Below are 21,720 nucleotides of genomic sequence, written 5' to 3'. Positions count from 1 at the left end.
TATTGTTGGCCAGTTGGGTCGAATAAAATACACCTAAGCTGAATTCTTTTCACTTACTGGCGAGATAACTCTCAATTTGCTGTTCTAATACATATGGTTAGATTTTTCTCGACGAGACCTACAACTTGTATAAAACAAAGAAGATCGGTTTCTATTTAAGAAAAGTAATAATTAGTGAATTTCTCAACAGTAGCAGTATCTGCAAACAAATTGATATCACTGTCTTGTGTCACCCTTAAGGTCAAACAACTTTTGTACGAAACATTTTTTTGTAAAAGACATAGAAAAAAGACATTTAAGTGGGGGCATAAAAATGGTCCACTCTGCATAAATAGTAACAGAAACTGTATATTCTATTTTGTTACAAACTATCATGAAAATAATATATTTTTTATTTCAGACATTAGAGTTATTATAGCTAGATTTTGTAAGAAAAGTCATTGACATAAAACTAGGGCTGTTACTTTTGACAACTTCAAAGCTTCAAAGTTTCAAAGACATCTTGAATTTCGAAGGTTCGAAGTTAACTTCAAAGCTTCGAATTCTTTCGAGGCTTCGAAGTTCAAATATCGGAACCTTCGAACCAAATCACCTAGCCCTACATGAAACTTTAATATCATAACAGCCTTACGAGGTCTGCCAGAAAAGTAATGCGATTATAATGGTTCTCTCCAAAATATGACCCACTAGCAGCTAACTGAAAACACCTGGCATTGAAAAACCTGAGCACGGTAATAAAACATAATCATCAAATGTTTTTTTAATTTTTTATAACAATCCGTGGCGATTTTTTTCAATTTAACACAAAACTTTATCGCATATTTTTTTTCAATCTTTTATTCCTCCATAATGAAAACGGTGACAACATCTACTAATACACACTTTCGTGTAAAAACGTTATAATGACACATGAACGTAACTGAACAAGTCGAAACTTGTACTGCTTTTATAGGAACTTTTACAGAACTACACTTTACGTTCTGTGTGGTTACGATTTGTCAGTGTTGCCACATTGTACGCTACAGATTTAATCAACAGTAATTTAATCTCATTATTTTTTTGGCAGACTTCGTATATACAATATTAAAATAATTTAACTTTAATCATAAACACAAACTAAAATGGCTTTCTTCAAACTTATTGAAAACATTGTTATTGCAATTTCTCGATTTGAAAAAAATTTTATCCTGAGCGACGTCACATTGGTGCAGCAAACTGATCTTTGGTTTATGTTTCTCGGTATAAATCAGCTAATGCAAAATGCAAAAAATTCAAACATAACATATCTATGATAAATCAAACGTATAACAGATCATATTTTCTTATTGTAAGAGTCCTAAATTTCATATAAATGTACATACAGTGAAAATATTCAAAAGTATTTTCATATATGGACAATTTGTTTTTTAATTCATTCAAAATGAACCGTCCATGGCTAAGTTAGCTGATGAATTCCTGCTATCGGGAGATTGCATTGCAATGTAGCGTCTTCGCAAAATTTCCTGCAAATCATTGCATGGACTATTCTCACGTTTTACCCGTATAGGATGTCCACCTGGAGACCTATAAAACATCAATACACAGTACTGTTTTATTTTATTTTCCAAGAGTTGTAAGAGTTTCCCGGTCTTTCTAGCATAATCACTATTAGATGTTGGATTATGGTTTCACAAACAAGAAATCATGCCTTTTTGACGCTGAGAGTAAGATAATTTTTTTATATGCAATCACATTCAATAGAAATAGACTGAACAATATATCGCTAGTGCATGTAAAAACACTTTTTTAAGCGTCTTTACTAAACAACGTATGATTCAATCTATATTAGATTATTTATCTTGGATTTTTAGTGTAAATAGTCTTTAAAGTCGATTAATCTAAATTTATAATTATTTATTAATTCGTGAATAAAAAGAGATATTTCATCCATAAAGTTTATTCTAATGCAAGTTATAATATATAAAACAATCTACTTCAACTTTTGTTTAATACAAATTTATTTGTATAATTAATATATGATAAAAGACCAGAAATTTTGAGTTGTGCCTAAAAACATTAATCTCAATTACCTCACAACTGGTCTCAATTTTACACTATCGATATCCTTCAGCATATCACCCGTAAATTTCTGTACACTCGATGGAATCTTCTTCCGATCTTCAATTTTGTGATCTTGCAAACTAGCCCTTCTCGCGATATGCGGTGTTGTGGGTGGCAGAAGTGGAAGTGGAAGCGGAAATGGCGGTGGCGGTGGAGGTGGAGATGGCACAGACTTCATATCATCTGCTCCATTGGGCAGAGACGCGACAGACGCATCTACAAAACAAACATAAATTTTCAAGTCTTCTCGGATATCTTTGAGCATAACGAAATATATGTTTTACATACATTTAGACAGTTTATTACTTTTTACAATTGTCGAAATTTGTTCCCTAAGCTCTTGTAATTCTTGCTCTAATGCGAGCAATCGTACTTCAGATCCAAAACTAATTGGCTCCAACAGATCTGGCCTGCTGCCAGAAAAGCTGTCATCAAACTCAATTTTTCAAAACAATATTGCAGAATAAATATGTATATGTCTAATTGTAACTTGACAGAATAAGGTGCTGACCTCATTGGATATCCATTCGTATCAACATAATTGCTACTAGTTTCCTCGTTAATCATTGAATTTGTCATCAAATGTAACGGTGTCACACTGACATATATTTTTGGTGGAGGCTTTAATGGTAAAAAAGATCCAATCCTCCTTACAATACTTCTCCTTTTTCCATAATATTTAATGTCGCCCATCTATAAAAAAAGAAAATTAATTTTTATAATTTTGATACAATAAAGTGTTATTCCAAGATGTATAAAATAAAAACAGAAGCAAATACCCAAAATCTAAGATGTTATTGCTAAATTTTGTCGTAAGCCTATAATATACAAACATATAATATACAACAAATAATAGTTTCTATCGTTTCTATACATAGAGATATAACAAATATTTATTTTCTAAATTACAATTATATTATTGACAATATTAAAATATTATAAGATAATGTGTACTGGTAAGATAATCAACTACGTAGGTATATTTACATTTATAATGCATTGTTATATCTGCAACTTCTACATGTCTGCAAATTTAATATGTGTAATCATAATATATGAAAAATAACCTGTATAGTCAAATCTGTTGAGAGTAGATTTTAAAAATGTCTGCTACAAATTTTGTCTCGATAGAGTATCAACAAAAATATAACAAAATCTGCTAACAGAACATAATGGCAGAATCTCATTTTCGTGTCTTTTAAATTTTTTACTGATAAAGTTAATATACGTATAAACTTATATTAGTAAATGTACACAAAATTATTGACTTCACATTTTTACTTTATATTGATTTTACTGATACATATAAATGCATTTTGATTGCTTATTCAGAAATTTCCATGTTATATTTGTTTATGGTTAATAAAGCATGATAGAAGCGAGTTTCGCTTTATTATACAATCAGTGAACACATTGAGATATAATCAGTAAGCAAACTGCCCACAGTATGATACAGATTACTAGTAGATTTGCTCAGATATCGCAACAGATTCAGTTTCATCTATGCATTAAACTCGTGTTTTGCCGACAGAGTCTGTCAACATAATTCAACAGTAGATTATTGGAAGAAATCGAACAGAATTCGTTATTTCATGGAATGCCTATTTAAAAGGTCACGAAACGACATTTTTTGCTCAATTTCTGCAGTCAATCTACCATTATGTTCTGTTATATTTTTGCTTGCATCTATTGACAAAATTTTTAACAAATACTTTCAAAATCTGTTCTGACGAATTTGACTCTTTCCAGATAAAGTTTCTTACCTTTGTAATTAATTACTGCGATCTACATCAAAACTCTCGGCAGGAATTCGGGGCAGAAATAACAGCGTGAGATCGTAATGCGACGCAAATAACCGATAACGTGTATCAGGTTCAGGTCCAAAATTCGCAGTTAAAATAGTTTTGTTACATTGATCTGACGCCAGCACGATCGACAAGTTGCCATAATAAAAATCCGTATGCTTGGAGCTCTGACAGAATATTCAATATTTGATAGTTACTTCATGCGTCTCTTACCGTATAATTCATTTTATGACTTTTATCCGCGTTCCCCCATTCGTATATAATAAAATGCATATGTGCTTCTTACGTATATACTCCAGCCCGCGAAAAGAGGTTATGGAAAAGTGCAAGCGATGCAATTAACCTAAGGTTTGTTCCTTGCAACTGCACTGGAACTAGATGTGGCTGCACTAGAACTAGTGAGAGGTTTGTTCTTTGTAACTGCACTGGACTTGGATGGGGCTGCACGAAAACCAGCGAGGATAGTACAAAATTTCACCAGTACAAGAATACAGACTCCCGAGAAAAAAAATATTATATACAGGGTGTCCCATTTTAATCGATTACCCCCAAAAACTTTTTTATTTGTGATTCTAGAAAGAAATGCTTCAGACGAAAGTTGTTTGGTTTAAAGGGGGACATATGATTCCAATGTGAGTCGTGCCATAACACATGTCGTCATTTTCAAGAAATTTTAAAGGAGACTAATTTCTTAAATAAAACTTGATTTTTTTTTAGATAAAAGTTGTATAGATCTTATCGTTTTTAAAACACTATAATACAGCCCTCTTCTATTAAAAATTTCTTGAAATATTTAAAATTTTGTTACAATATTTTTAATATAAATAGGAAATATCTCGTGAAGTATAATTCACTTTTCTATAATTTTACCTTCATACTTTTATACGTAGAATAATGAAAGGAAGCGAATAATAATAATAATTTTTGCATTTGCAATTTTGCAAAATTAAATGGATCTGTAAAATGCAATCAAATTTTTTACAATAATGTTTTCTGTTTCTTTTTTTACAACAATCGATTCCTTTCATATTATTCCACATAATAAAAATTTAAAATATATTTAAATATATATAATCCCGGGAAAAAACCTCTTATTTGTTTATATTAGTTTATATTAGTAGATATATGATTATATATGATCATATAAGAAATGGAAAATACCCGGGAAAAAAGATTATATATAATTATATATAAATATATATGCATCTCTAAGATATCTAGAAGATATCTCAATGACGGAATATCTGATTGTGCAAGATATCATGAGAATATCTCAAAGACATCTCCAAGATCGCGAAAAGCCATGATAATTTCATCTTCAGATATGATATCTGATTCTGGATATGTATCGGATATCTATACCTCATTAAAAACATATGTTATATATAATATATACAGTATAGTATAATATTTAATATTATTGTATCTAGTATTAAATTATATACAATATTAAGGAATAAATGTCAGGTGTCATAGAAAAGTTGTTCTTTACAAAAAATTATTTTAATAACAATAAAACAGTTTACAAAAAATATATAAAAACCAGGAATCTTTATTCAATCGACGCAATTGGCGAGTAACAATAACGCTTAATCACGACGTTTCGACCCGGGGGTTTTGGGTCCTTCTCAAGTGTCTTGTAACAAAAAATTCGGTAACGCCGGAATTAGTTAGAATTCTAACAAAAATATAACGGAAACAATTAAATGTCCTACCTATAAACTGGCATGAAACCATAGCTCTCGCGTGAACATCTCAGAAATACGAGGATTTTGACCGAAAAAGTCATATGTCAAAAGCTATAAAAACCTCTCCATTAGTTGTAGTTAAAGAGTAAAATTAACAATTAAAAAGTATAGAGTGATGATTAATTTCATGTTCGGTATCGTAGAGCGCCTTGATGTGAATTTCATAACGTTAAGATGCGTAATGTATAAATTCGGAAATAGTTAAACGGATTTTTTATGTAAAAAGCGAATACCATCAACTTGTAAAAAGATACCAAAAACCTAAATCCAATATACGACAAAGTCATCTCTTGTATATAAACCCGCTATGTTTAGTCTTTTAACTTTATAACAATGTACATTTATTAATCTTGTCAGTTGCTTGCTCGCTCCCGACCGTTCGTCACCTTCCCGCGGTGTGGCTCCGTTTAACTATTTCCGAATTTATACATTACGCATCTTAACGTTATGAAATTCACATCAAGACGCTCTACGATACCGAACATGTAATTACTCTCATCACTCTATACTTTTTAATTGTTAATTTTACTCTTTAACGACCACTAATGGAGAGGTTTTTATAGCTTTTGACATATGACTTTTTCGGTCAAAATCCTCGTATTCCTGAGATATTTACGCGAGAGCTATGGTTCCATGCCAGTTTATAGGTAGGACATTTAATTGTTTCTGTTATATTTTTGTTAGAATTCTAACTAATTCCGGCGTTACCAAATTTTTTGTTACAAGACACTTGAGAAGGACCCAAAACCCCCGGGTCGAAACGTCGTGATTAAGCGTTATTTCGCCAATTACGTCGATTGAATAAAGATTCCTGGTTTTAATTATTGTGTGTTGGCAGATTAATTTTCATTTTTAAAAAATATATAATTATATCTATCTCTTATACATTTTAATATCACAGCATATTATATAATATGATAATAAACTTTAGTCACATGAAAAAACAAAATTAAAATTAATAATGTTGTATAGTGCAAAGCATATTACAATGCATTATATATAACTAAAATCTTTTTTATATTCTGTAGTATTACTGTGAGGAAAAATAAAAATATTACTTCTAATAATCGCATAAAGCGCAATACTACATTTGTCAATTCTTTTTTAATGACATTATAGGCTACTATGATGAATAATCATCTGAGTCTTTGACATAAGGAACTAGTTTTTTATTATTAATATCGGGAAGGTGCTTGTTACTGTCATCTTCCACATCAGTTAAAGAAGCTTCACTTTGTTCACCACTTTCATTCAAAATAGAGGTTTCTTCCGTTTCAGACATGTTCATGAAGATCTGGGTTTCTTTCATTATGTTGCTTTGCTTCCCATCTGTCAAGAATAAAAAGAAATTAGAATTAACATAAACAAAAAACGAGATTAATACAGTAAGTTACTTATGTTTTAGCTCGGCCAATTGACTGACGAAGAAATTCTTTGATACCTGTAATAACACCTTCTTCAGTAGCATCAGGTGCAACCACTGTATCTATATGTTTAGTATGCCTAGTTGCACCTACACAGATAAGAATAAACATAATCAAAAAAGAAAAAACGATGAGCTATATCACTATCTTAAAAGTTTGCCTTACAAAACATACAGCTGTATACATAAGATTTGGTAATCACGATGCTCTTAATGACACAAAGTAAAAATTATAAATAATAAAATAACTTGCAAGCTTACAAATGACGGCAGTCAGCAATCCATTAAAAAGACAAAATTGTCGTTTGCCTTTCCCCCCTTTCCAACTGTATTTTGTTGTAAGAGTGCAATGGATGATTCTTCCCATGATTGCCATCGTGATTTTTTTGGAATTTTTTCCACCTATTGTAGATAGATGCAAAATCTGAAAAAAGGGAGAGTGTGAAAACAATATTAGTTAAATGTACAGAGTATTAAAAATCAGAAATATGTAATTAATTACACAGTAAATTGTACAATAAACCACACGAATTAGCATTTAGAATAAAATGCTTATACATATTTTAAAACACATGAGGAAATTAAACACAAAGTAGCAGAATTTTACTTCTATAATATTTTTAATAGTATTTTTTGTTTTGTGAATAAGAAATTCCATATATGAGATACACACACACACACACACACACACACACACACACACACACACACACACACACGCACGCACGCACACACACACACGCACAGAGAGAGATATATATATATTTCCTTTGTTAATACTCACCACTTTACTTCTGTAAGCTTTGTCAGTTTTCAACTTGTTGTCAAATTCTGCTAAAGACTGGCACATCATTAATACATTTAAGAACGTCAACATGAAATTGATTGTGTAAAGAATGTGATAGAAATTTCTTTCAATGAGATGCATTTTCAAGCAATTCCAATATAACAAATATAATGATAGGTAATTGCATTACAATTATAGCTCGTCTACAATAGCCGTAAAAGTATGCATGGCAGTAAAACGTGAGTAGTATAAGCTATTGACCAACCACAGTCGATTATTCTTGAATTGTAAAAATCCCATTAGTCAACAGCTTACTGCTTACGTCTTACTGCATACTGTTGCGGCTATTGTAGACGAGCCATTAAGTTATGGTTATGTTAGGTTAGCTTTTATCAACAGACCAATAAACGATAAGATTTTAATATTCACGATATATTGATAACTAGTAAAGAATTTTGTTTCATTACGGCTATATTTTTTGATATTTTAAACTTTCATGATGTAGTAAAATGCTTAATCTGATGTCATGTTTTTCATAGGCGGAACGTCGGAATTAAATTCATGAAGGACGCGGCAGCATCTTGGAAGCCAGATCAGACTATAGTTTTATATACCACAATTTATTATTTTGTAAATTACGCAGTAATACTTACATCAATTGTAATATAAAAAGTCGATGATATAGGGAGTCTGATGCACGAATATTGCCGACGTGACTGTTGAAACGTGACTAGGACCATGGTGTAAGGACTAGCGAAAACGGACAGCATTGGCACATGGACACACATGGAGGAGTCAACAGTCGCCCGTCATGCGCATGTGTGATTACGTCACAGCCCTAAAGCGGGGCGCACACACTTCTGCACAACGCATAATGCGTAAGCATAAGAAAATTGATTGGTCCATATACGTGTGCATAAGGAAATAGACCAATCAATTTTCTTATGCTTATGCATTATGCGTTATGCAAAAGTCTGTGTTTCCCGCTTATGTGATCAATCCCAACACATGACATATGCATATATATCATTCTCCCTCTATTTAACATTGGCCGCATTCAGGAAACAACTGTTGAGTGAGTGGTCAGTGATTCTTTAATATGATTGGTTCTTAACTTTGGTTCTTCTCCGGATCTAAGTGTAAGAACCAATCAACAGTTGTGTTTCCTGAACGTGGCGATTAAGGGTGCTTTCCAGCAAGCAACACAGACGACACAGTGCGACACAGTGTCGACATAAGTGCTTTCCTACAACGACACAATACGACACAACTTGACACAGCTAAGAAGCAAAGTCGAGATGTTGTGTCGTAAATCAGGATTACCAATTTCAGTAACTTTTAAAATTTTAATATTTACAACCCTGGAGATAAAAAAATACTTTCTGTTATTATATATATAACTATCTAAATGTCATTTTGTGTAGTTCTGTAATTAATTTTGCTAAATTAGAAAATAAAGAAAATGAAGTGCAAATATTGTGAGGAAAATGTATTACTTGATGAAGCCGCAAATCATGCATGTTTTATTGAAAAACAAATTTTTATGGATGAAGAAAATAATTTATTTGTACAAAGTGATAATGAACAACGTAAGCATAAATTTTAGATAAATAAAACTTTAATATTCAATTTTATTTGTTTAATATGTGTATAATATAATTTGTACATTTTTTATAGTTGCTACCTGCGATAAAAGTGCATCTATAAATGAAAATTTATCTACGGAAACATGTAACACACATGTAAATAAACAACGTAAGGTTATGTTTCTTTTAAAGAGATATAGAACTTTAATAATGAATTTTATTGTTTAATATAATTTGTTCATTTTTTATAGCTGCAGTCTGGGATAAAAATACTACGTTAGCACTTCTCAGTCTTTATGAAATGAAAATAGAAATGCTCGATCATCCAAAAAGAAAAACTAAAACATGGGAAGCTATCTCTACTGATTTACAAGAAAATTTTGGAATACAGGTATAAAATATTAGAGAGTGCAAAATTTTTTAGATTGTCATAAATTCTATATAATTATAAACTCATACATAAATAATAACTTTATATTTTAGATGACTACAGATCAGGTTCGTTGGAAAATGAACTCTCTAATAAAAAAATACAAGGAATGCGTTGATAATAACTGTAAATCAGGAAGAAGTCCAATGACCTTTGAATGGTACAATCAACTAGATGAGATCTTTGGCCAACAAGGAAATGCTGCTGCAAGTCATACTGTTTCATCCAATTTGGCTTATTTAAAAAAGTCTTCATCTTCATCCGCACAAAAACGTGATTCAAATAAGTCTTCAACAATAACTTCAAAAAATGCTAACACTTTACTGACTTCAAAAAATGCTAACACTTTATTAACAAGATGTTCCAATGAAAATGTACAAATGACTACATCCAGTGACAGTGAAATACAAAGTCCTGCATCAAATAAAAGGAAACGTCCATTGCACGGAACTGGATCTAATATAGCAAAGACAAAAGTTGAAATTGAAAACCAATGGTTGGAATATATAAAAACGAAAACTGAACGTGACAAACTCAACGATGAAAAACATGCAGCAACTTTTGAGCAAAAAAAAGAAATATTAAAATTAAAAAAAAAACGTATTACTTTAAAAGAAAAGGAAATTGAACAACAAAAAGAATATTTTGCAGCAAAATTAAGAGAAAAAGAAAATAGACATGCACAACTAATGGAAATAAAAAAAGAAAAATACAAACTTTTAAAAAAATTAATTAAAAGTGAAATTTCAGATTCTGAATAATTTTTAAAAACTTACACAGTTTTTGTGCAATTATAATTATTCATACAGTAAAATATAAATTTAAATGTAAATTGCATATTATTCTATATACAAATTCGTTATTTTTTGTATGTAATTTATATATTATATAAATTTATACTTAACCCCTTCGTTGGCAGAGAGAATTCGACAAAAAGTGCCAAAAATGGCAGGAAAATTTTTTATCCTGAAAATTTGTACTCTGGGGTTTTTGAGGGCCCCTGATTACGAATCTGAACTTAAAATTCGAAAATTCAAAATGGCAAATTTCATCCCAATTAAGTAATTTTTTGCATTTTTATTCGCCATTTTGGATCCGCCATTTTGAATTTGCAAATTTTGAATTCAGATTCGTAATCAGCGACCCCAAAAACCCCCGTGTAAGACTTGGATGCCAAATCGAAGCAAGTTATAGGAAAAAAAGGTTGACGCACTTTTGCGTCAATGCCAACGAAGGAGTTAATTATTTCTTTTACTGTATGGATAAAAAAATATTAATATAATTTTTATTTTAAAAACTGTTATTTTAAAATATGTAACGCCAAAGTTTTGTTTTTTTTAAGTTTAATAATTTTTATTTGACTTATGTATTTGCTCATTTATTTAATATATCTACAGTAGTATTCTAACAAAATATATGATTCCAAATAAATAAACATACAGTAATATAATTTTATTTTTGGCGTAAAAAAAAATGAAAACTGTAATTTTTTATTTTCATGAATCTAACATTTAAATAATTAAAGTTAAAACTATAACTAAATGATTATAAAGTTTAAAAATAATTACATATTGAGTATTTTAGATATAAGAAATCTTTACATATAAGATGTGTTTTCATACTTATTTTTAGTACTGAAAATATATAGTATGACATATAAACTGTTAACTAAATTGTTAATAGAGAAAGTGAGTATGGGACGCACATATAAAGTGTTTATTATTGTGATAATAGCGGTAAAGTAAATTGATAAAATACAAATAAGCATAAATGTTACTATAAGTTGTTATTACAAAGAAATATATAAAAATAATATTATTAGAAAACATGTATTTTAATTTATTAAAAAAAAATCCAATTTTTGTAAGCTATACAAATATTAAGTAATAAATTATTGTAATTATGACTGTTATTTTTTTAGTTTATAGGAAATATCTCATTAAACAACTGCATCCTGCGGTCTAGTTCTTGATTAAAATTATTAAGTTCTTCGTTATTATTTTCAATGTTTATAAAATCGTCGACATATTCAGAAAAATCATATAAATCATTTTTATCAATGCAATAATTATGTAGTATACAAGCCGCAACTACTGTATTAGTAATGAAAGATATGTCACGATATTCAGTAAAGAATTTAATGCGACGAAAACGCCCTTTTAATTGCCCGAACGCTCTTTCGACAACTATTCGTGTAGATGAATGCATAAAATTCAATTCCCTCTGTTGAGGTGACAAATGCCCGTTATCTCGAAACGGTGGAACAAGCCATTGTAAACATGGATATGCCGAATCACCTAATAGAAATGTTTGGCCAGGAAATAACATTTCTTTATCCATACTAGCTGTTTCATATAAAGATGATCTTCGGAAGACCCGCGCGTCATGAAGCGAACCAGGTTCACCGCAATATATATTAGTGAAAAGCATATCTGCATCTACAACAGCTTGTAAATTTATTGAAAAAAATTTTTTTCGATTACAATAATTACGTGCATTACTGCTAGGTTTCAGAATTTGAATGTGAGTCGAATCTATCGCTCCTAAAACATTACGAATTCCTTGTTTTTTGTTAAATTTTTCACATACCATTATAATCTCATTTTCTTGTGGCCATTTTATAATTATATCTTTTTTTGTTAAAAGCCAAGCTATAATTCGTCGAAGAACTCTAAAAACAGAAGAAATTGAAACATTAAATCTATCAGACATTGTTCGAAGTGGTTCTGTGTTCGCAATATACCACAAAAAAAATTAAAAAACTAAGTTTAGCCAATATTAATTTAACGCCAAATGAATGTGATGGAATATAATGCGAGACTTTCAATTCTTCAATTAAAATCAATGCTGTACATCGATTTAAACGTAAATGTTCTTTAAATTCCTGGTCTGTCCAAGAATCAACAACTCGAAGATAATCTTCAACGCGATGTCTTTTCCGACCATTCATCAAATTATTAAGCAAAGGGAATAATAATACATCTTCATTTTCCTCTTCATTATTTGAAAATGTACTACTACTACTTGTACTGCTGTTGAGTATACTTAATTCATCACTCGATGAACTCTCATTATTTACAGTTTTCATCAATTGAATAATTATTTTATGTTTCTTAATATTCATCTGTAAAAAAGATTATAAAATTTTCATAAAAGTGCTTTAGAATTATGTTTATAATTTATGTAACATTTATTATATATAATATTAAATATAACCTTTTTTTTATATAATTACTTACAATAAATGATTAATTTGCCAATATCCAATATCTTACAATATTTACACTGACTATAGACAATATTTACACTTACAATATTTACAATGACAATATATTTTTAATATATTTACAATATATTAAAAAATAAGAAACTGCTGATTTATGCCAAAGTGTACGATGTAATATAACCTTATAATGATACAGTAGTGATGATTCATAAGTAAGGTTAAGATCTAGAAGAAAAAAGCTTACATCAGCGCAAACTAGTGAGTACATCGAAAATTAGATTGTTCCAGTAAGCACCCTTACACTGTGTTCAATTGTGTGACACAGTGTCTTTCTGTGTCTCCTTGCTGGAAAGCACCCTAAGGTAGTTCGATGATGAAGGGCCGAAGTCACAACAATGTTTATGATTTTTTTATCAAATCATTTATATGATCATAAAAAAATAGGATAATGCATTGCAAAGCTTCGTAACGACGTAAAAAGACCATTAGTAAGTAATTTTTACGTTGTAGAATAATATTTTGCCTGAAATAGATTAAAATGAAGTGTGTGTTAATGCGTCGCTTGACTAATTTTCAACTTGTGCCAACTCTTGAGTGCTCTACTTCGGAGATTATTTCGATTGAATTATTGCGTTATTATGGCGATTTACTGAACTACAGTAATTTCGCCACAAGGTGCATGTAATTTTTTACATAAACAATTTTCCTCGCTGCCCTCATGTACGAGATGAGGGCAGCGACTTGGCAACGCCAAACAGTTCGTGCGGTTGGTACACTTGTTTGTCTTTGCGCTCACTCACACCTAACGTGCACCTAACCTTACGCCGACGATCCCAGCGTGCGGCGTTGCCACGTCGCCACGCTCGAGTTGTGAAAATCAGCGCTTGAGCACCGGAAACCAAACTTTAATTATTAATTTAAAAAAAACTGTACGGTGGATCGTACGTGTTCACCTTCAACTATAGGCTTCCTCACAGTGTCCTCTTTCTATCGATATATATTGTTCGGACATTTTTGGCAAAAGATTTTTCGCAAACTCGTGTTATTCATAGGAAAATATCTCTTTTCCTATTAGACCAATGTTAAAATCACCTAATTTTGAAATTAAATATCTTGAGAACGGGACGGTGAATTATCTTTCTGGGCTTAATCGATTCAGGAGAGAGTTCCTTCTTTCGATATAAAAAATAAAACCTATCACTTTTGGCAAAAGTCGTTCATCATCGAACTACCTTAAGTGAGAAATAAAGACCAAAGAGAATAAGTGTTCGTGTAGATGCTAGTATCAAATAAATATAATATATGTGTGCAATATATGCTTTCCGGGATATATGATCAAGTAAAATAAATAATTTTCCAAAATTCTTTGCTTTGTCAGTGAAAAATTAACACAGGTTGTATTTTTGACCAAACTGACATTTATTCTTACGTTAACTCGACGTTTCGACACTGGTTTTGTGTCCTTATCAAGAAATTTCTATATTGTTCACAAATTGCATTAGCCACTCACAAAGTTCTTGCCGTTTTAACGCCCTATTGCTCTGGAAGCGAAAATTAAATTTCATATTGTAAATGTGCGGCGGTAACACACCGTATTTCCTACAACGGATTAAAAAAGTGAGCTGTTGGCTCACTCTGCAGATCCTGTTACACACCACTGACCTCGATAATGGTGATTTGGATGAGGCATGGATTTTTCGGGAACATCACGAAGAATTATGGACATAACAACACAATTTTACTGAAGTCATGGATCAACACAAGAAACAGGATCTGCAGAGTGAGCCAACAGCTCACTTTTTTAATCCGTTGTAGGAAATACGGTGTGTTACCGCCGCACATTTACAATATAAAGTTTAATTTTCGCTTCCGGAGCAATAGGGCGTTAAAACGGCAAGAACTTTGTGAGTGGCTAATGCAATTTGCGAACAATATAGAAATCTCTTGATAAAGACACAAAACCAGTGTCGAAACGTCGAGTTAACGTAAGAATAAATGTCAGTTTGGTCAAAAATACAACCTGTGTTAAAATAAATAAATAAATAATATAGGTCGGTATTCATAATCAAAAGATCTTACATATTTAAGATCGTCTAAAGTTTATCTTAAGATGCTGCATAGATTGTTTTATTGGTTACGAATAAACTTGAGTTGATCTTTATAAAATATGTATATAATAAAACCTGTGTTTTGAACCGGCCATATATTTATATGTAAATGTTTCCAAGATATCTTTTTCAAAGATATAATGTGATATCGAGTAATGATATAGATATTCTGTGAATATCTGAAAATAAGATATCTCAGATTTGACTTGAAATTGTAGGTGTGTATAGATATCTGATTATATCTCAGATATATTTTGCTGTGTGGGTGATTATATTATATAATGCAATTATATATATGTAAAGCCAGTATACGACTTTCCGGTCACTGCTATAGTACGCACTCTTAAGGTTTGTCGGTAAAGCAATTTGTGACGATATCAGTGAAGAGCGACAGAAACACGTGGCGATATTAAGCTCTGGTCGCACGATTAGCGTAAAGGAATATTGCACAAGTAAAGGCTTTAAATGTCGTTTCTGTTATTTCAGGTAAGGGATCACCTTACAGATATGTACTTAGGCTAAGGCAATTTGTTAATTAATAAACTCCACTGTTATTTCAGAAACTCAATTAAGCCTAATGCTTCAACCTGCAAATAAATAACCTAACCACTATATATATATATATATATATATATATATATAAATTTTGTCTCTATAAGAACATATATAAGCGCCAAGTTTTTTTACAAGAAAAATTTATTTATTTTGTTTTAATTAAATATTTTTATTTTGTACTGTTACTTCTTTAATTCTTTGTAATTAAAATGATTCTTTGTAATATTAAAAATTTGTTAAAGAGAATTAAGAAGCTATTATCACTTGGGTTTAGAATAGGAAGACCCTTGAATAGGAATACGAAGATACCACTTGGGTTTTATTTCTTTAAAGTAGTTGCATAACAATTATCTTTCAAAGCAATATACATATTCTCTTTACAATTGGCGCAATTTAATTTAAAGATTTTACATCTTTTTTTGAAATACATGTCACTTGAGTTAAGTTAGGTAATATAATTTTGTGAAGAAGAAAATAAAGATTTCACATCTTTTTTTTGAAATACATGTCACTTGTGTTAAGTTAGGTAATATAATTTTGTGAGAAAGATATAAAGCTACCACTTAGGTTAGATACATGTCACTTGAGTTAAGTTAGGTAATATAATTTTGTGAAGAAGAAATTAAAGATTTTACATCTTTTTTTTTTAAATACATGTCATTTGAGTTAAGTTAGATAATATAATTTTATGAAAAAAATATAAAGCTACCACTTAGGTTAGATTTTTGAATTTACAAAATACATTGCGTGTACTTGGCACTTTTTTTTACCTTTTTTGAAAAAGGTAATTTTGTACTGATATCACCTATTTTGTAGTGTTAAGCAAGGGGATCTGCAAAACATTTTTATTTTTTATTTTTTAATTATTCACAAAATTAGCAATAACAACAAATACATAAAAATTAATAATATTTAAGTAAAAGTAAATTATACATTTCTCACAAAAATTGAAGGAACACTAAATTTATCTTTAAAAATAGGCAAAATTCAAGGAGCTGTAACTTTGTTAAAAATGAATAAAATTTAAATTTCAAGCTTAAAACCTTTACTTTCGAAAGGTTACTATTATTTTTTAGTTTCTGTAAGTTTGGTAACTTGCATATAGAAAACTACGAGCTGGACAAAATAGAAAATGTTTCTCTCACTTTGTAGGCCTGTCACGTGCAAAAATAATCTGCGAAAATTTTCAACTTCCTAATGTAAAAGCTTGAAGTTTTCCTTCCAAAATCTTCTTTTAAAAATGTTTCTACGTGTCTGCGTTGTTGTTCTGTACAATTGTTTTCTGGGTCAAAATGAAAAAGATAAAAATCGCTAATTTTTACATTATTTTCATCAATTTGTATCATATCTACGTTATTTTAAAAAATTTGGCAATTATACCGTTCAATAGAGCAAAGTTTCAGCTTTAAGAATCTGTTTTTTGAATTGCAATACGATGATTTCAAAAAGCTTATTTCTTGTTCAATTCGCGATAAATTAGTAACAAAAAATTGTAGAAAAATTTTTAAAAAAAAATTTTGCAAGAAAAACTTCAAGCTTTTACGTTAAAAAGTCGAAAATTTTCGCGGATTTTTTTTGTAAACATGACAGGTCCACAAAGTGAAAGAAAAATTTTCTATTTTGTTCAGCTCGTAGTTTTCTATGTAAAAATTACCAAACTCACAGAAACTAAAAAATTGAAAGTAGAAATTTCAAGCTTTAAAATCCTTTTTTTAAATTTAAATTTTGTTCATTTTTAACAAAGTTACAGCTGCTTGAAGTTTGCCTATTTTTAAAGATAAATTTAGTATTCCTTTTATTTTTGTGAGAAGTGTAGATTACTTAAAAGAATTGGTAATTTGTCAGAGAAAAATATCTAATTTGTGAAAGTTAGTATTTAGGTAAATATGAATTAATTTTTTTTATAAACTGGTAATTAGTAGAAATAAATTCTTTATTATTAAAATAACTAATAGATAGTTTATAAAAAATAAATAACTATTTATTTAAAAATTAATAATTAGTGAAAAATAATTATTAATTTTTTCAATAATAAATAAATAGTCTCAGATAAATTACTTATTAATCAAATATATACAGTATATATGCGTACATCTGGATTAATTCGAAAGCTTAGTCTCCATCTTTTGAAACATAAAATAATTTTATGCCACGACAGTGAAGTGCGGAATACAAGTTACTGAAAAAAATGTTCAAAAGACGAATCTTTAAATGAATTAGCAACCTTTAAATAATTTGAAAAAATAACACGAGATGTTTAATAAAATGCACCATTTAACAATAACTTCTAAAGTAACAATTTTAATCTACGGTGACCTAAATTTAAATGTAAAAAGAAATTAAATTATTTCAATGAGTTCTCGATCGTCCCCAATCAGAAATAGATATTAGTCATGTAGAAACAAATTTCCTAATTCGTCTGAGTTATTTGATACAAATATTCTAGTTTAAATGTGACACTACTTTGTAAAATGTAAAGTTATTGTTTTCTCTACTCTACGATCAATATAGCAATCTTTATAAATTTCTTTCTTTCTAAATATAAATATTCTACACAATCGAAAAAACTATTTTACAACATGAGTAAAAAACGAGGTAAAAAAGCGAAATAATCAATTTTGACGCGATTAAAGGGGATCATCAATGGCGATTGTATTAAACTCTAGTCCATACTGAGTAAGAATCACGGATTATGCGTGAAAATTGTAGAGTTTCTTGACAACTCTTATGTACAGATGGATTCAAGTGTTTCTTCATCTGGTCCCATGCTACTCGTTCAGCATGTCCGTTCATTACCAGTTCTTCAATAAGGGAAATTAGCTTTAAAAAAATTCAATTATTTCAATTAATTTACGCTTCTGCAAAAAGATTCTCGAAGATTGGATAATAATAACTACTTACCATGGTGGAAATATACATGGTGTGCTCAGAACTCGTAAACCACGCCCCTTTTCAAGGTGATTGTCACCGAAAAACCCAGGGTGGGCAACTGTGAGAAACAAAATGTTTAGCGTTGGAAGTTTGGGACTACTGTACTAGTAGCGTCTATCTTGCACGTGAATCGCGGTGTGTATCTCGTACTCCTCTGTCGTCGTCTGTCTCTTTCAGGCAAAGTGTCTGTGTGTATTTTCAACCTCCACTTACTAGACAACGTTTGTTTAATTTTGAAAATTGATTTGAGGAGCTTGGAGAACGCAAAAATGGTGCGGTGTATTGTAAAAAATTGTAAAAACACCAATACAACATGTACTCCGGAGAAAGTCAGTTTCCACAAAATACCGGAAAACCAAATCATGCGTGAAGGATGGTACAAAAATATCGGAGAAGTTGTCCTTCCTTCCAATACGGTGAACGATAAGTCTTAATAATAATAAATATAATGCTAATTAATAAATTGTAGTATAATATATGTAAATGTTTATGCTTATTTAAGTAAATTAAAGGTGATGTTCATACATCAACAAAATACATTACGATTTTTTGTTATTACAGCAAGAATTTGTTCAATGCACTTTACGCCAGAGTCATTTGTTCAGCCGAAGAGGAAGAGAGCTGCGGCAGAAAAGATTTCAAAAAGGCGGAGTCTTTTGCCATCCGCTGTACCTACATTGTATCTACTGCCATTAAATAAACAGTAAGTTAACAAGGAAAAATCAATATAGTCCTTTTTTAACCATAGCTCCATATCGTTAATAATATATAGTACTATAATATATTATTTATGAATTTATTAGACGAGATATAACAATCATTTTCATTGCTCTGATATTTATTAAAATTACAAAGCTAGCAATTGTAGTCTTTCTGTAATATATACCGGGTGTCTCAGACCACCCGTATCACCCGATTTATTCGTAAACGCAACATTTTAGAGAAAAATGTTTTAGACCAAAGTTGTATGGTTTCAAGGGGTACATAAGATGGTGTTATTAGTTTCACCTTAAATAGTTGCTTGAAGGTCACGTAAAGGTCACTTTCAATTTTTTAAATAAAATCACCTATTTTTTATTGCATATTCTTGTAGCTTATCTCGAGGGCTTTCCAAAACACTATAAGAAAGTATTTTTTTATTAAGAACTTTTGAAATTATAAGGCTTGAAAGTTCTAGTATTTTAACAAATGAATTTTGAATTTTCAAAAGACATAGTTGCTTTTAAGAAAAAGTATGCAGATGCGTGTTGCAAATTACATATTTTTTCTTAAAGGAACTATGCTTTTTTTATACCAATTGATTCGTCTCATTATTCTGTGCATAAAAGTATTAAGGTAATATTACCGAAAACTTGGTGTTTTACAAAATATTTTGTATTTTATGTCAAAATACTACAACTTTCAAGCCTTATAATTCCAAAAGTTCTTAATGAAAAAATACTTTCTTATAGTGTTTTGGAAAGCCCTCGAAATGAGCTACAAGAATATGCAATAAAAAGTAGGTAATTCTATTTAAAAAATTGAAGGTGACTTTTACGTGACCTTCAAGCAACTATTTAAGGTGAAACTAATGACACCATTTTATGTACCCCTTGAAACCATACAACTTTGGTCTGGAACATTTTTCTCTAAAATGTTGCGTTTACGAATAAATCGGGTGATACGGGTGGTCTGAGACACCCGGTATATGAAATTACAATAACTTTTTCCTTCTTTTAGAGCATCTCGTGAAGAAGATAATATGAATGTGATCAGGCGGGAGTTTCATTTGGTTTGCCCATCCACGAGCACTAATATTCCGATACGATCTTCGACCCCAGTACCATCCCCCGCAGGAGTCACTGAGCACTTACAAGATTTAGATCTGTTGATGATAGACTCAACGAGTTGCCATGAAACATTAACATCAGTATCTACTAGGTATGTATTAAGATACAAGTGTATACCACATTTTGAGGATATATCTTGTATTCAAGTTATTTTTTTCCACAATAAGTAATGTAATTCCTACAGTTGTGTAATATACATTCGACTCAAGTGAGCCATTTAAAGATATTTTGATTCTTTTGAAATGCAATGTGCACAGGTCTTTTCCCATATGTCATCACTATAAGTTTGGTGTACATTAATTGTAACATTATTTTCTATGTTTTTTCAGTAATCGTTGCCAGGAACCAACCAACAGTGACAACGATGTTCAGGAAGTATCCTCTATGAACTGTAGTTTTCCAACAAGGTTAGTAAAATTTATTCGTGAGGTAACACATTCGTACGCATAGATGGAAAATTTTTAACAAATTTTTCAGCAAGTTTATTTCAATGCGTTGCACAACGATTTGTTTATATCTGTTAATTCTTGTTTAGTTTTAACAATACAATAATTAAGATGTAACGATGCACCCCCAAACATACATCGTTCCGGCAGGAACACCACGCCGAGACCACCCCGCCGACCACCCGCGGGGGTGAAGAACGGGCACGATGTGCCCAGCATATTTTTTAATCATCTCATACGTTAGGAAGTCCGCGCATGGACTTAAACGCGGCAACCGCCTCACCGCGCCGAGCGGTGCCGAAGGCGGCCGAAGACCGCCGAACGCGATCACGGCGTCGGGGCGCCGCGATCCCCGATCGTTCCGCCGCACCGGCCCGGCGCTCGCGATCGCCGTCGCTACCCCCACCACGCCGCGACGCCGCCGCGACGCGTATAAAAACCCGGCGTCGCTGGCACAGAGCGCGATTCCCGATCATCCGTCTTCCAGACAACACCGATCCTGAATTCCCGCACGAAAGCTAATCCGAACGTAAGGTAGAGCGCCTCCGGCATTCTCTGTCTTCGCCGAGTGTGTCTCGGCTAGCGACCAGTTTTTCGCTCCTATCTGAATCACCCGAAGCCGTCCGGATACGAAGGTAGAGCGCCTCCGGCATTCTCTGTCTTCACCGAGTGTGTCTCGGCGAAGGACCAGCTTCTCATCTTCCAAATCATCCGAAGCCTGTCCGGACAAGACGGTAGAGCGCCTC

General features: G+C 31.3%; 3 protein-coding genes and 1 pseudogene across 13 annotated transcripts; 1 reads left to right on the top strand and 3 right to left on the bottom strand.

The window, feature by feature from the left end:
• Positions 1-330: 330 nt before the first annotated feature.
• On the bottom strand, positions 331-4,344 carry LOC139822878 (mitochondrial fission regulator 2). 11 transcript variants are annotated; one of them, XM_071795036.1, is made up of 6 exons: positions 4,192-4,344; positions 3,864-4,072; positions 2,612-2,793; positions 2,407-2,525; positions 2,070-2,343; positions 331-1,563 (listed from the first exon to the last, which is right to left on the bottom strand). In XM_071795036.1, the coding sequence occupies exons 3-6, from the start codon at positions 2,791-2,793 to the stop codon at positions 1,416-1,418; spliced, it is 723 nt and encodes a 240-aa protein (XP_071651137.1). In that variant the 5' UTR covers positions 3,864-4,072; positions 4,192-4,344; the 3' UTR covers positions 331-1,415. The 11 variants fall into 11 exon arrangements, with proteins under 11 accessions (XP_071651137.1, XP_071651138.1, XP_071651139.1 ...); XM_071795037.1 differs by lacking the exon at positions 4,192-4,344 and adding an exon at positions 3,088-3,125 and having other exon boundaries at positions 3,864-4,185; XM_071795038.1 differs by lacking the exon at positions 4,192-4,344 and having other exon boundaries at positions 2,070-2,316; positions 2,389-2,525; positions 3,864-4,185.
• Positions 4,345-5,386: 1,042 nt separating this feature from the next.
• LOC139822941 (uncharacterized) lies at positions 5,387-8,648 on the bottom strand. Its single transcript, XM_071795143.1, has 5 exons — positions 8,517-8,648; positions 7,861-7,917; positions 7,338-7,500; positions 7,095-7,166; positions 5,387-6,982 (listed from the first exon to the last, which is right to left on the bottom strand). Exons 1-5 carry the CDS (start codon positions 8,631-8,633, stop codon positions 6,777-6,779), a joined length of 615 nt encoding a protein of 204 aa, XP_071651244.1. The 5' UTR covers positions 8,634-8,648; the 3' UTR covers positions 5,387-6,776.
• A 558-nt stretch (positions 8,649-9,206) lies between these two features.
• LOC139823044 (uncharacterized) lies at positions 9,207-11,727 on the top strand. The gene is made up of 4 exons (XM_071795314.1): positions 9,207-9,452; positions 9,541-9,618; positions 9,701-9,840; positions 9,933-11,727. Exons 1-4 carry the CDS (start codon positions 9,326-9,328, stop codon positions 10,638-10,640), a joined length of 1,053 nt encoding a protein of 350 aa, XP_071651415.1. The 5' UTR covers positions 9,207-9,325; the 3' UTR covers positions 10,641-11,727.
• Positions 11,728-12,003: 276 nt separating this feature from the next.
• LOC139823045 (uncharacterized) lies at positions 12,004-12,997 on the bottom strand (annotated as a pseudogene).
• Between the last annotated feature and the right edge of the window lie 8,723 nt (positions 12,998-21,720).

This window comes from Temnothorax longispinosus, chromosome 12 (genome assembly GCF_030848805.1).
Source record: "Temnothorax longispinosus isolate EJ_2023e chromosome 12, Tlon_JGU_v1, whole genome shotgun sequence".
In the NCBI taxonomy this organism is placed as follows: Eukaryota; Metazoa; Arthropoda; class Insecta; order Hymenoptera; family Formicidae; genus Temnothorax; species Temnothorax longispinosus.
This window is presented reverse-complemented; position numbering and strand designations above follow the sequence as displayed.